The sequence below is a fragment of the Gadus chalcogrammus genome, chromosome 21, assembly GCF_026213295.1.
Source record: "Gadus chalcogrammus isolate NIFS_2021 chromosome 21, NIFS_Gcha_1.0, whole genome shotgun sequence".
Classification (NCBI taxonomy): Eukaryota; Metazoa; Chordata; class Actinopteri; order Gadiformes; family Gadidae; genus Gadus; species Gadus chalcogrammus.
In genome coordinates, this window is record NC_079432.1 from 408,977 (window position 1) to 421,644 (window position 12,668).

The 12,668-nt window shown below is 52.4% G+C and overlaps 1 protein-coding gene across 1 annotated transcript in view; it reads left to right on the forward strand.

Moving 5' to 3' along the window:
• Positions 1–12,668, forward strand: part of col12a1b (collagen, type XII, alpha 1b) — a 175,122-nt gene that overhangs the window by 90,319 nt on the left and 72,135 nt on the right. The window contains exons 66-72 of the mRNA XM_056581812.1: positions 1,508–1,650; positions 2,904–3,013; positions 6,007–6,165; positions 6,521–6,598; positions 9,778–9,870; positions 11,347–11,400; positions 12,266–12,362. Of these exons, the coding sequence (XP_056437787.1) occupies positions 1,508–1,650; positions 2,904–3,013; positions 6,007–6,165; positions 6,521–6,598; positions 9,778–9,870; positions 11,347–11,400; positions 12,266–12,362 (734 nt within the window). The remainder of the gene's footprint in view (positions 1–1,507; positions 1,651–2,903; positions 3,014–6,006; positions 6,166–6,520; positions 6,599–9,777; positions 9,871–11,346; positions 11,401–12,265; positions 12,363–12,668) is intronic.

Genomic DNA, 12,668 nt, shown 5'->3' on the forward strand with positions numbered 1-12,668 from the left:
ATACACAACGACGCCCAGGGTCGAGAGCTAGCGGGTGGCTAGCCCTGCCCCAGAGCACCGCGGCAGCAGTGAACCTGGAGTGTCTACGGACACGACAGGACGGGTCTTGCCCAGCAATGTTCAGGGAAAGTGTTTTTACACTCTGACCCCCCAAAGCAGGTCAAATAGATTTATGATGCTGTTAAGTTCCCTCAGATGGCTGAACCCAACGGGGACGACCCTTAAACACACAGACACACAGACACACAGACACAGACACACACACACACACACACACACAGACACACACACACACACACACACACACACACACACACACACACACACACACACACACACACACACACACACACACACACATTTAGACATTTTATGACCAGACTCGCTGGTCCTCCACCTGCTTGCGAAGTTCCTGACCAACAATACCCTCACGCCCGCCATTTTGGCTGAAGTCAGCGGCGCTGTCTCCAGAGGGAGATTAGCGAACGGCGCTGTCCGCATTCTCAACGTAACAGCAACCGTTGCGTCTTTGTAAACAACTGTCCCGACTGTCACGACGACACCGCCAAAACCAGTTGGATCCTGCTGCCAGACGCTTGTTTACGATCCGTCCTGCCGGGTGCGTCCCAGGAGCCCTGTTTATGCATTCCATATCAGTGTTTGGTGGACGAGAGGCGGTGCGTCCGTGAGTCATGGGCCGCCGCACCGGGAGGTGTGACTCTACGCCGGTATTGAAGAGGACAAGGGGCGTCTGAGGATACACGGCACCGTCGGCGGCGGTCAGGACCTCTTTTAATAAAAACAATGGCGTCCTACAGGGTGTCCGTCGCTACTGATCGAGGCTAACGCGTTTAGCCCGAGTCTCTCTCTCTCTGTGGAATAGCTAGCACCTAGCTTCTTACATAAGCAGAGCGCGTCAAAGACAGGGAAGAAAGAAACCACAACAACGTTTAATGCCAAGTTCTGATGAGGCCTGTGTGGACCGCATGCGTGCTGCCGATGCTGCCGTGTCATCTGGTAACTTTATTCTATGGTGGTTAATACTTGACACCATGCCTGAAGCTGGAAGATCCCGTCTGCCTCTGATTCGACTCGTTTCCTCGCCCGTCTTTGTTCTCCAGCGCTTTGGTCTTGGCAGAGGCACCAGAGCTGTGTCCCAGACTTGGTTCAGTAGGTTGTTTTTCTGTGGGGTTGTTCGTACGGCACGACCACATCAAACCGTCTGACCTTCTTCTGCTTCTACTTTCTGCGCTTCATTTTCTAGCACAATATTCCTGTAAATCCCTTTTATCCAGTTTTGTAGTATTTTTATTGTTGTGTTGTTGCCGGCCTCCTTGCCAGCCCTTTGTTGTTAAGGGGATTACGTTCTCAATGAACACTCCCGGTTAGATATTGGTTAACTAAAGGGAGATCGATTCTAATTCCTTGTCATAACGGGTGGTTTTGGTCACCCTGCAGCTGTCCAAACAGCGCGCTGATATGAGCGTCTGGTTGTTGTGTCGGACAGGGAGATCCACCCGGACGGACTTCCCCACTCCTACACCATCCTGCTAACGTTCCGCCTGCTCCCCGACTCCCCCACCGAGGCCTTCGACATCTGGCAGGTGTCCAGCAAGGACCACAAGCCTGAGACCGGAGTCACCATCGACCGTAACCACCGCCTTTAAAACACCTTCACTAAACCCACAGCCAAACCTTAACCACCGCCTTTAAAACACCTTCACTAAACCCACAGCCAAACCTTAACCACCGCCTTTAAAACACCTTCACTAAACCCACAGCCAAACCTTAAACACCGCCTTTAAAACACCGTCACTACCCCCATAGTCCTAACCATACCCACCAGCTTTCTAGCACCATCACTACCCCATAGTCCTAGCTAACATAACTACCACCTTTATAACTCAATCACTACCCCCATTGTCTTACCATAACCATCACCTTTATGACACCTTCACTTCCCCCATAGTCCTAACCATAACCACGACCTTCATAACACCATCACTACCCCCATAGTCCTAACCATAACCACTACCTTCATAACACCTTCACTTCCCCCATAGTCCTAACCATAACCACTACCTTCATACCACCTTCACTTCCCCCATAGTCCTAACCATAACCACGACCTTCATAACACCATCACTGCCCCAATAGTCCTAACAGCAACTACCACCTTTATAATACCTTCACTACCCCCATAGTCCTAGCTAACCATTACCACGCCCTTTATAACCCAATCACTACCCCCATAGGCCTAGCTAACCATTACCACGCCCTTTATAACCCAATCGCTACCCCCATAGGCCTAGCTAACCATTACCACGCCCTTTATAACCCAATCGCTACCCCCATAGGCCACGCTAGCCACAACTAATGTTTAACACCTAAATAAACCTATATGTCATTACAACTTTTGGCTTGCTAGTTAGCCTCTCACTAGGTTTGAATTTTCCGCCCTAGAATCAATCCCATTATGATATTTCTTTGAATTAAACTCTCTCTGTCTCTGTCTCTGTCTCTGTCTCTGTCTCTCTCTCTCTCTCTCTCTCTCTGTCTCTGTCTCTGTCTCTGTCTCTGTCTCTGTCTCTGACTCTGTCTCTGACTCTCTCTCTCTCTCTCTCTGTCTCTGTCTCTGTCTCTGTCTCTCTCTCTCTCTCTCTCTCTCTCTGTCTCTGTCTCTGTCTCTGTCTCTCTCTCTCTCTCTCTCTGTCTGTGTCTGTGTCTGTGTCTGTGTCTGTGTCTCTGTCTCTGTCTCTGTCTCTGTCTCTGTCTCTGTCTCTGTCTCTGTCTCTCTCTCTGTCTCTGTCTCTGTCTCTGTCTCTGTCTGTCTCTCTCTCTCTCTCTCTCTGTCTCTGTCTCTGTCTCTGTCTCTGTCTCTGTCTCTCTCTCTCTCTCTCCAGCCACCGCCCAAACCGTGTCGTTTTACAACAAGGACGAGAGAGGGGAGATCCAGAGGGTCGTCTTCGACAGCGCCCCAATCAAGTCAATCTTCCACGGGAGTTTCCATAAGGTAACCAATCAGAGCGCCCTGAAGGCCCTCTTCCGCCCCCCTCCCCCACACACCATGCTAACGCGATCATCAGAGCAGTCAGAAGGCACACACATTATTTCACATTTCAGACCTGATCTCCAGCCAAGAGTCGGCCAGGGAGGGCAGTCCCTGGCAGGAATGAGGAGCATGTGGTTCTCTACCTGCTCCCCGCGATACTGTAAAGCAGAAGGAGGAGAATGAGGAGCAGGCTGCCTGCTCCTCATTCTCCTCCTTCTGCTTTACAGTATCGCGGGGAGCAGGTAGAGAAACGCATGCAATACATTTTTCCGTTGAATCGCTGAATTATGGAATATTTCCGAGGTCTGGCAAGCAGAGACGTGTCCCATCAATCAGGAGCTCCCTCCTTTGTACTCGCTGGCCAAGGCGAGGTTGTACAGATACTGGGAAATGCATGGTATTCATACATGTGCTGTGTATTACAGGCCGCAAGCCTCTCACACAGCTATGTACATGTGTCAGTCTCACCCCAACAGATGTCCCCACGACGATAGGAAAAATGTAGTATCTGAGACACGATCCTCGACCTCAATGCCTCATGAGTGATCGCCAATGTCGCCTATTGATTACATACTGCAGGCCCTCTCATTAACGGGGGCGTAGCTATCAGTCATCCGCCAACCTGCACTCTTATTAGCCAGCCCTTCTTTAGACAGCTCTTCTTAACTGCTGTGCTTTAAAGTAGGCACTTCTGAGCAAGCACTTCTCAGCTAGCTCCTCATAGCTTGGGTAGCGACCCTGGCTGAACCTGCTTACGAAGCGGCCAGGATTGGGCTGCGGTGAGTGCTTCTGTCTGACGGATAAGCTATGAAACTGCAGCCGGGTTTGTGTGTTTCCCCGTCTCATCCCGCTACGAGTTATCATGTGTTCATTGACTTCAGGGACCTGTCGGAGTCCGAAACCCGCCAACACGCTGTTGTTTGTACTCTCAAAACTATGGTGATAGCCCCGTTTATAGGATGAGTTAAGATGTTGGCCGTCTGGTGGCGGGGATCAGAGCGCTTTGTCCGGTGCCGATAAAAAGCTTGGATGGGTATTTTCAAGGAGGCAGACATGAATGGCTTCTGGCATCAGCCGGCAGTGAACGTCCTCCTCTGCTTGGAGAGGACATTCCAGGCCTTTATGGGCTGACGCAGGCTCCAGGATCCTGAAGAACAGCTCATTTCACAGCGAGGTCTAGCGTTGGACCAGAAGTTATGTTCTGTGGGATCTATACGAAGGTCTGTCTTCAATGGAGGGTCGTTCATTACTGAATACATCTCTGTGGCCCGCTGGCAAGGGAGGCTGGAAAATATTGGGTCACTGCTATAGCTATTAAACAATTACATCAGAGAGGCTACGCATGGCCAGCCTCCCTCTTCCTCCCCCTCGTCTCTCCCTCTCTCTCCTACCTACCTCTCTGTCTGTCTCTGTCTGTCTGTCTGTCTGTCTGTCTGTCTGTCTGTCTGTCTGTCTGTCTGTCTGTCTGTCTCTCTCTCTCTCTCTCTCTCCCTCTCCCTCTCCCTCTCCCTCTCCCTCTATCTCTCTCTCTCTCTCTCTCTCTCTCCTAACTCTCTCCTACCTACCTCTCTCCCTCTTGCTCTCTCCCTCCCTCCCTCCCCCCCTCCCTCTCCCTGGCTGTGTTGGGTTCCTCCAGTCTCTGGTAGCTGACCACAGATGAGGACTAGCTGTTGTTTATGCTGGGGGGGGGGGGGGGGGGGCGGGGGGCTGTGGTGAACGTCTCTCTCGGAGCCGCTGATCCACCAGGGCTTCACTGTGGAAACCAAATGCAAACACAGGGAGACAGACGGCAAGGCTACCAGACAGACAGACAGACAGACAGACTGACGTATTGAAACAGACAGGCTGAAGGTGAGGTTGTGAGCTACAAATGTCAGACTGACATACAGAAGACAGACAGGCAGACAGAAGACAGACAGACTTCATAGGTGCACAGACACACACACAGACACAGACATATATATATACAGACAGAGATGTACACCATGGACCCGTTCTGCTGAGTCCCCATGGTGACGCCTCGGGGCAGCGGTGATGTAACCTGAGGCTCTGAGGTCATGGAGGCGCAGACTGAGGGGGAGAGGAGGCTGACACAGCGGACCGCACGCGGCTGCCGAGCTACGTCCGTCTGCTCCGTCAGCGCCCAGCTACGTCAGATGAGCTACATCTCTCTGCTCTGTCAGAGATTCACTCAGACCCCTGGACACCACCTGGAGGAGGAAGATCCTGGCTGGGGTCTGGGAGTCTGTGTGGTGGAGGAGGTGGAGGGGGAGGAGGAGGAGGAGGGGGAGGAGGAGGGGGAGGAGGAGGAGGGGGAGGAGGAGGTGGAGGAGGGGGGGGAGGAAGAGGAGGAGGAGGAGGAGGAGGGGGAGGAGGGGGAGGAGGAGGAGGTGGAGGAGGAGGAGGAGGAGGGGGAGGAGGAGGTGGAGGAGGAGGTGGAGGAGGGGGGGGAGGAAGAGGAGGGGGAGGAGGAGGTGGAGAGGCGGTCCTCTTCTCAGCGCATCGTGGATGATCCTGGCTGGGGTCTGGGAGTCTGTGTGGTGGAGGAGGAGGAGGTGGAGGAGGAGGTGGAGGAGGGGGGGGAGGAAGAGGAGGAGGAGGGGGGGGGGGGATGAAGAGGAGGGGGAGGGGGAGGAGGAGGTGGAGGAGGAGGAGGAGGGGGAGGAGGGGGTGGAGAGGGAGGAGGAGGGGGAGGAGGAGGTGGAGGAGGAGGAGGAGGAGGGGGAGGAGGAGGTGGAGAGGCGGTCCTCTTCTCACCACATCAGCGCATCGTGGATGACCTCATGCTGGCGTCTGCTTCATTAGCACTGGAGGAACCATTAGCAGGAGGAGGAGGAGGAGGAGGAGGCAGATGGGTTCAGCAGCCCTGCTGACTGAGACTAGACAAAGGCAGACAGACAGACTAACAGTCCTCTCCTGTGTCCCGTCCCCCCGTCTGGCCTGTACCCCTCCAGCTCCACATCCTGGTGTCGTCGGAGAGCGTCCAGCTGAACCTGGACTGCCAGGAGGTGGCGGTGAAGGAGGTGAAGGCGGCCGGGAACACGTCCAGCGACGGCTACCAGGTCCTGGGGAAGATGTCCAAGTCCATCGGCTCCAAGGGCCAGTCGGCTACCGTGAGTCAACACATCGCCATGACAACACGTACCCATGAAAACATGTCAACATGAAAACACGTCAACATGACAACACGTCAAACAACTGAGGATTTATAATTCTCTCTCCCGCTCTCTCTCTCTCTCTCTCTCTCTCTGTCTCTCTCTCTCTCTCTCTCTCTCTGTCTCTCTCTCTCTCTCTGTCTCTCTGTCTCTCTCTCTCGCTCCCTGTCTCTCTCTCTCTCTCTCTCTCTCTCTCTCTCTCTCTGTCTCTCTGTCTCTCTGTCTCTCTCTCTCTCTCTCTCTGTCTCTGTCTCTGTCTCTCTCTCTCGCTCTCACTCTCGTCCTCATGTTGTTGTTTTGTTCCCTCCAACAGTTCCAGCTCCAGATGTTTGACATCGTTTGCACCTTGGGCTGGACCAGCAAAGACCGCTGCTGCGACCTTCCCTCCAGGGTGAGCCCCCCCCCCACCCCCCTCCCCCCCAGCAGGGTGGTGACCCCCCACCAACACCCGACCCCACAAAGCGCTGCAGGATGTACTGGTTGTTGACGCAGCGTTGCCGTGGCGATGGTGCAGGATGTACTGGTTGTTGACTCAGCGTTGCCGTGGCGATGGTGCAGGATGTACTGCTTGTTGACCGGTGGTCCCGAGTCGCGGCGCGCGGGTCCCCCTCAGCCTCAGCGTTGCCGTGGCGATGGTGCAGGATGCTGGCGTGCGGTCGCAGTGCCGATGTTTTGAGACCCGTAGCGTGTTCTGGGATCACACGTGTTTCCGTTGCCGGGTGTCCGTTGCGGCGTCTGTTGCCGGGGAAGTGGACACATATTGCTAACGCTGACATCATCCGTCAAACATGGAGGAGGAAGCCGCTCTGTGAAGGAGCAACACACAGCGCTGTGTGTGGGTGTGTGTATGTGTGTGTTTGTGTGTATGTGTCTGTATGCATGTGTGTGTGTTTAAGTCTATGCATGTGTTTGTTTATGTGTTCTGTGTGTGTCTGCATGCATGTGGCTTTTTGTGTCTGTGTGTTTATTTTTGTGTTTGTGTGTCTGTATGCATGTGTTTTGGTGTGTGTGTGTTTGTGTGTGTGCATCTGTATGCATGTGTTTTGGTTTGTGTGTTTGTGTGCATCTGTATGCATGTGTTTTGGTTTGTGTGTTTGTGTGCATCTGTATGCATGTGTTTTGGTTTGTGTGTTTGTGTGCGTCTGTATGCATGTGTTTTGGTTTGTGTGTGTGCGTCTGTATGCATGTGTTTTGGTTTGTGTGTTTGTGTGTGTCTGTATGCATGTGTTTTGGTGTGTATGTGTTTGTGTGTGCGTGTGGGGGAGTGTTGTTGGATACTCTATGACCTGTCTACAGAGAAGACATCTGTTACATCTTCATCTCTCTTTCTTCTGGAATGACATCCAGACACGAGGGGGAGGGGGGGGAGGGGGGGAGGGGGGGGAGGATGGATGTTTTAGCACCGCCATTAATTATAAGCACCCTGTCGTAAGTAATTACAGTCCTCTGTCAGTCGGGGAGGGTGTGTGTGTGTGCGTGTGCGTGTGTGTGTGTGTGTGTGTGTGTGTGTGTGTGTGTGTGTGTGTGTGTGTGTGTGTGTGTACCTGCCTCACCTTGATGCAGGTTCAAACACCTTGCCCCTGGAGAGAAAGTGTGCCTCCACCACCACAGCTGGGAACAGGCAGGAGGTGAAGCTACGGTCTGAGGGCAAGCACAAGACAGGACCCTACCAGGACCAGAACCAGGACCAGGACCCTACCAGGACCAGGACTAGGACCAGGACCCTACTAGGACCATACCAGGACCAGGACCAGGACCCTACCAGGACCAGAACCAGGAGCAGAACCATACCAGAACCAGGACCCTACCAGAACCAGGACCAGGACCAGGCCCAGGACCCTACCAGGACCAGAACCAGGACCAGGACCCTACCAGAACCAGGACCAGAACCAGGACCCTACCAGAACCAGGACCAGGACCATACCAGGAACAGGACCAGAACCATACCAGAACCAGGACCATACCAGAACCAGAACCCTACCAGAACCAGGACCAGGACCATACCAGGACCAGAACCAGGACCATACCAGAACCAGGACCCTACCAGAACCAGAACCAGAACCAGGACCATACCAGGACCATACCAGGACCCTACCAGGACCAGGACCAGGACCAGGACCAGAACCCTACCAGAACCAGGATCAGGACCATACCAGGACCAGGACCAGAACCATACCAGAACCAGAACCCTAACACCACCCGGACCCTACCAGGGCCAGGACTAGCCTCTAAACCAGGCCCCCACCAGGACCAGAACCAGGACCAGGATGTAGTCAAGATCCCCCATCAGAACCCATCAGACCTCCGTGTACTTTTGTATTTAAAAAGAGCTAACGGGGTCAACAAATTCTTCCAGAGAGAAGGAGTGGAAAAGACATTCTGGTCTTCAGAAAGACTATTACTGACTAGTCCTCTGTACTGCTGACTAATCCTCTGTACTGCTGACTAGTCCTCTGTACTGCTGACTAATCCTCTGGCCGTTACTCAAAACAATCAGTAACTAAACAGAAACAAACCAACCAGCGACCGAACCATCACCAACATCATCACTCCTTCCTTTATAATAGTCCTTCCTTTACAACCTGTATGTGAACGGGACACCAGAACTACAGACAGTGTGGCTCCACCTTAACGGACACTGGTCTTAGACTGATAGATACAGACAGTGTGGGTCCACCTTAACGGACACTGGTCTTAGACTGATAGATACAGACAGTGGGGGTCCACCTTAACGGACACTGGTCTTAGACTGATAGATACAGACAGTGTGGCTCCACCTTAACGGACACTGGTCTTAGACTGATAGATACAGACAGTGTGGGTCCACCTTAACTGGCACTGGTCTTAGACTGATAGATACACACAGTGTGGGTCCACCTTAACGGACACTGGTCTTAGACTGATAGATACAGACAGTGTGGGTCCACCTTAACGGACACTGGTCTTAGACTGATAGATACAGACAGTGTGGCTCCACCTTAACGGACACTGGTCTTAGACTGATAGATACAGACAGTGTGGCTCCACCTTAACGGACACTGGTCTTAGACTGATAGATACAGACAGTATGGGTCCACCTTAACGGACACTGGTCTTAGACTGATAGATACAGACAGTGTGGCTCCACCTTAACTGGCACTGGTCTTAGACTGATAGATACAGACAGTGTGGGTCCACCTTAACGGACACTGGTCTTAGACTGATAGATACAGACAGTGTGGGTCCACCCTAACGGACACTGGTCTTAGACTGATAGATACAGACAGTGTGGGTCCACCTTAACGGACACTGGTCTTAGACTGATAGATACAGACAGTGTGGCTCCACCTTAACGGACACTGGTCTTAGACTGATAGATACAGACAGTGTGGGTCCACCTTAACGGACACTGGTCTTAGACTGATAGATACAGACAGTGTGGCTCCACCTTAACGGACACTGGTCTTAGACTGATAGATACAGACAGTGTGGGTCCACCTTAACTGACACTGGTCTTAGACTGATAGATACAGACAGTGTGGGTCCATTATATTGAAGGGCGCCCTCTTCTTCTTCTTCTTTTTCCTCCAGAGGGAGGAGGCCAAGTGTCCCGCTCTGCCCAACGCCTGCACCTGCGCCTCGGACAGCTCCAGCACCGGGGAGCAGGGACCCATCGGCCCGGTGGTAAGATCAACCTGCCTCTGAAGAGACCCTCTATACAGCCCCCCCAGGACTCCTCCTCTATACAGCCCTCCCCCAGGACTCCTCCTCTATACAGCCCCCCCCCCAGGACTCCTCCTCCATACAGCCCTCTGACAGAAGGGCTTTGAGGAGCAGGAGTACGCCCAGACTCCCACAACGCTGCACCTTCACCGGTCAGCACGGTGATCCAAGGTTTTCCGTTAGACTTGGTCGTCGAAATGGACAAGTCTGTCAAAATGGACGTGACCCTTATTTTGTAGATTAGGTCCCGCCCTCTCTGGGACGTCAGGTATAGAGTACGATGTCGATGACGGATATACAGACCAGTAAAACGAGGAGAGCGAGGGAGCACATCCCTAAGCCTAAATCCACCTTATCTTCGTAAATGTTCGTATCTACCGCAGTCTGGGCCAACTACAACGCTAGGACTCTGGCTTTAGTTTCTGAATCTGTCCCATATCTTCTTTCTTATTTTGTTCCTTCTGTCCCTCTTTCTTTCTTTCTTTCTCTGTCTTTATTTGCATATTATCCTACTTTCTTTCTTTATTGATCTTAGTTTCTCTCATTCTTTCTTTCTTTCCTCCATATTGCCTCCTGTCCTCCCATCTCCCATCCAGTCGATAACAGAGCAGTCCTCCTGGTTCTTCTCTTAGCTGACCGTTCTCCTGGTTCTCTAAGCTAACCGTCCTGGTCCTCTAAGCTAACAGTCCTGGTTCTCTAAGCTAACAGTCCTGGTTCTCTAAGCTAACAGTCCTGGTTCTCTAAGCTAACAGTGCTGTTTCTCTAAGCTAACATTCCTGGTTCTCTAAGCTAACAGTCCTGGTTCTCTAAGCTAACAGTCCTGGTTCTCTAAGCTAACAGTCCTGGTTCTCTAAGCTAACAGTCCTGATTCCTCTCTGAGATCCCAGTCCTTCCGGTTCTTCAGAGTCGTGCTGTGGAGGAGTGGAGGTAGAGAGTGGAGGAGAGTACTGCACCATGAAGTCTTGTAACCAAGCAAAACATGTCGTCTCCGCCTCATAAAACCTGACCTATTTTCCTGGAGCGGTTCCTGGCCAAACTTTGTTCTACATCTGCCGGTTCGGACGCTCGTAATATAAAGAGCATTTTATGGAAAGAAAAAAGTTCTCACCGCAGTATTTCACTTGTATATTTGAGGTAATGCCCTCCGTAGAATTCATGGAACGATGGACTTAGGCCCACCAAAACGAAATGACCCTCTGTTGAATATTCATTAGCCATCCGTCAGTGTTTATGTCATCTATATGATGGTGGGTAAGTTACTTTTAAGCCAAATACGCTAGATGGCGAATGAAAATAAGGGACCAAATAGCCGCTGCGAGCCAGCACACTTTTGTTCCTATTCAGTGAACGTATCGCAGCGCACAGATTGACTCCAGCTGCAGTCCAACGTTGATTTAACGGTAGGCTTCACCTGATGACTCCCTCTCTCCTCCCCAGGGTGCCCCGGGATCCAAGGGTCTCCGAGGGGAGCGTGGAGAGACCGGAATAGCTGTGAGTACCCCCCCGGGATGAGCCCTGCCCTGTACAGCAGCCACACCCACTGCGCTGGTAACGCCAGCGAGGTCGAAGGCTGGGTGTTTACCTTATGTGTTCAGGCAGCGTTTGGTATTTTGTCTTCTGGTTTCGCCAGACTTCCACAGAACAGCCTGCAGAGAGCCAGAGAGAAATAAGAGTAACTGTTTAAAATAAATAGAATAAAGAGTGTAAGATAAATAATCCACATTCCAGATCCACCTTTTAAACTCGGTTGATCTCCTGCCCGACAACAGAGCTAACAGCAGCAGCTGTCACCCAGGATCTGTTGTTGGTTCACACAGTAGCATGTGAGACGCTGGGAACCGGGCCCAGATGAACTGACTGACTGAGGAGGCGATATCCTCCATTATCCCACTCAGGGGTCCTGGCTGTCACTGCAGAAGAGGTTCAGGACACGACCAGAACACAGAGATCACGTTAAAAACCAGACAACGCTAGGAAATACAAAATACGCAAACTTAAATCGACATACAGAATATTGAAAGAGACATATAGAGACATATTGTATATTGTACGTCCTTGCACTTAAATATAGTACTTAGCATGGTGTAGCGTCTTATCCTATATGTCTCTGTTGTGTATGGGGAATGGGTTAACCTAGTGGTTGTTAGTTCTTGGCACTTGGTTTTATGAGCATCCTTACTGTACCCACAGAGATATATTGTTGTTTCTCTTCTTACAAATGTACGCGTTGGATAAAAGCGTCTGACCCATGCCCTCAGTGTATATGTTCACATTGTGTTTCTGTATCGTCTCCTGTTGCTGCCGGTCTCTGCGCCGGTCCAGTGTCTCTAACCGGTCTCCTCCTCCCCCCTCCCAGGGGCCTTTGGGCCACCCTGGGGTGATGGGGCTCCCCGGACCCCTGGGTCTACCCGGGCCCCAGGGCCCCAGCGGCATGTCCCTCCCAGGAGAAGCTGTAAGTAACCCCCCCCCCCCCCCACACACACACACACACACTAATTCTGAGGGCCACATGAGTGCTCTGACCCCTGAGCTCTGTGACCCCTGAGGGCCACGCCTCTCCGACCCCTAAGGTTCCAGGTGAGGGCTCTCTGACCCCTGACCTCTGACCCCTCCGGGCCAAGCGGCCGTAGCGGTGGTCCTCGTTAGGGGAGGGTTCACAGGTGGGGCCGCGGTCGCTGCGGTCCTGACTCCTTAAAGAGAGGGGGTTAATCCCCTTAAAGAGAGGGGGTTAATCCCCTTAAAGAGAGGGGGTTAACAGA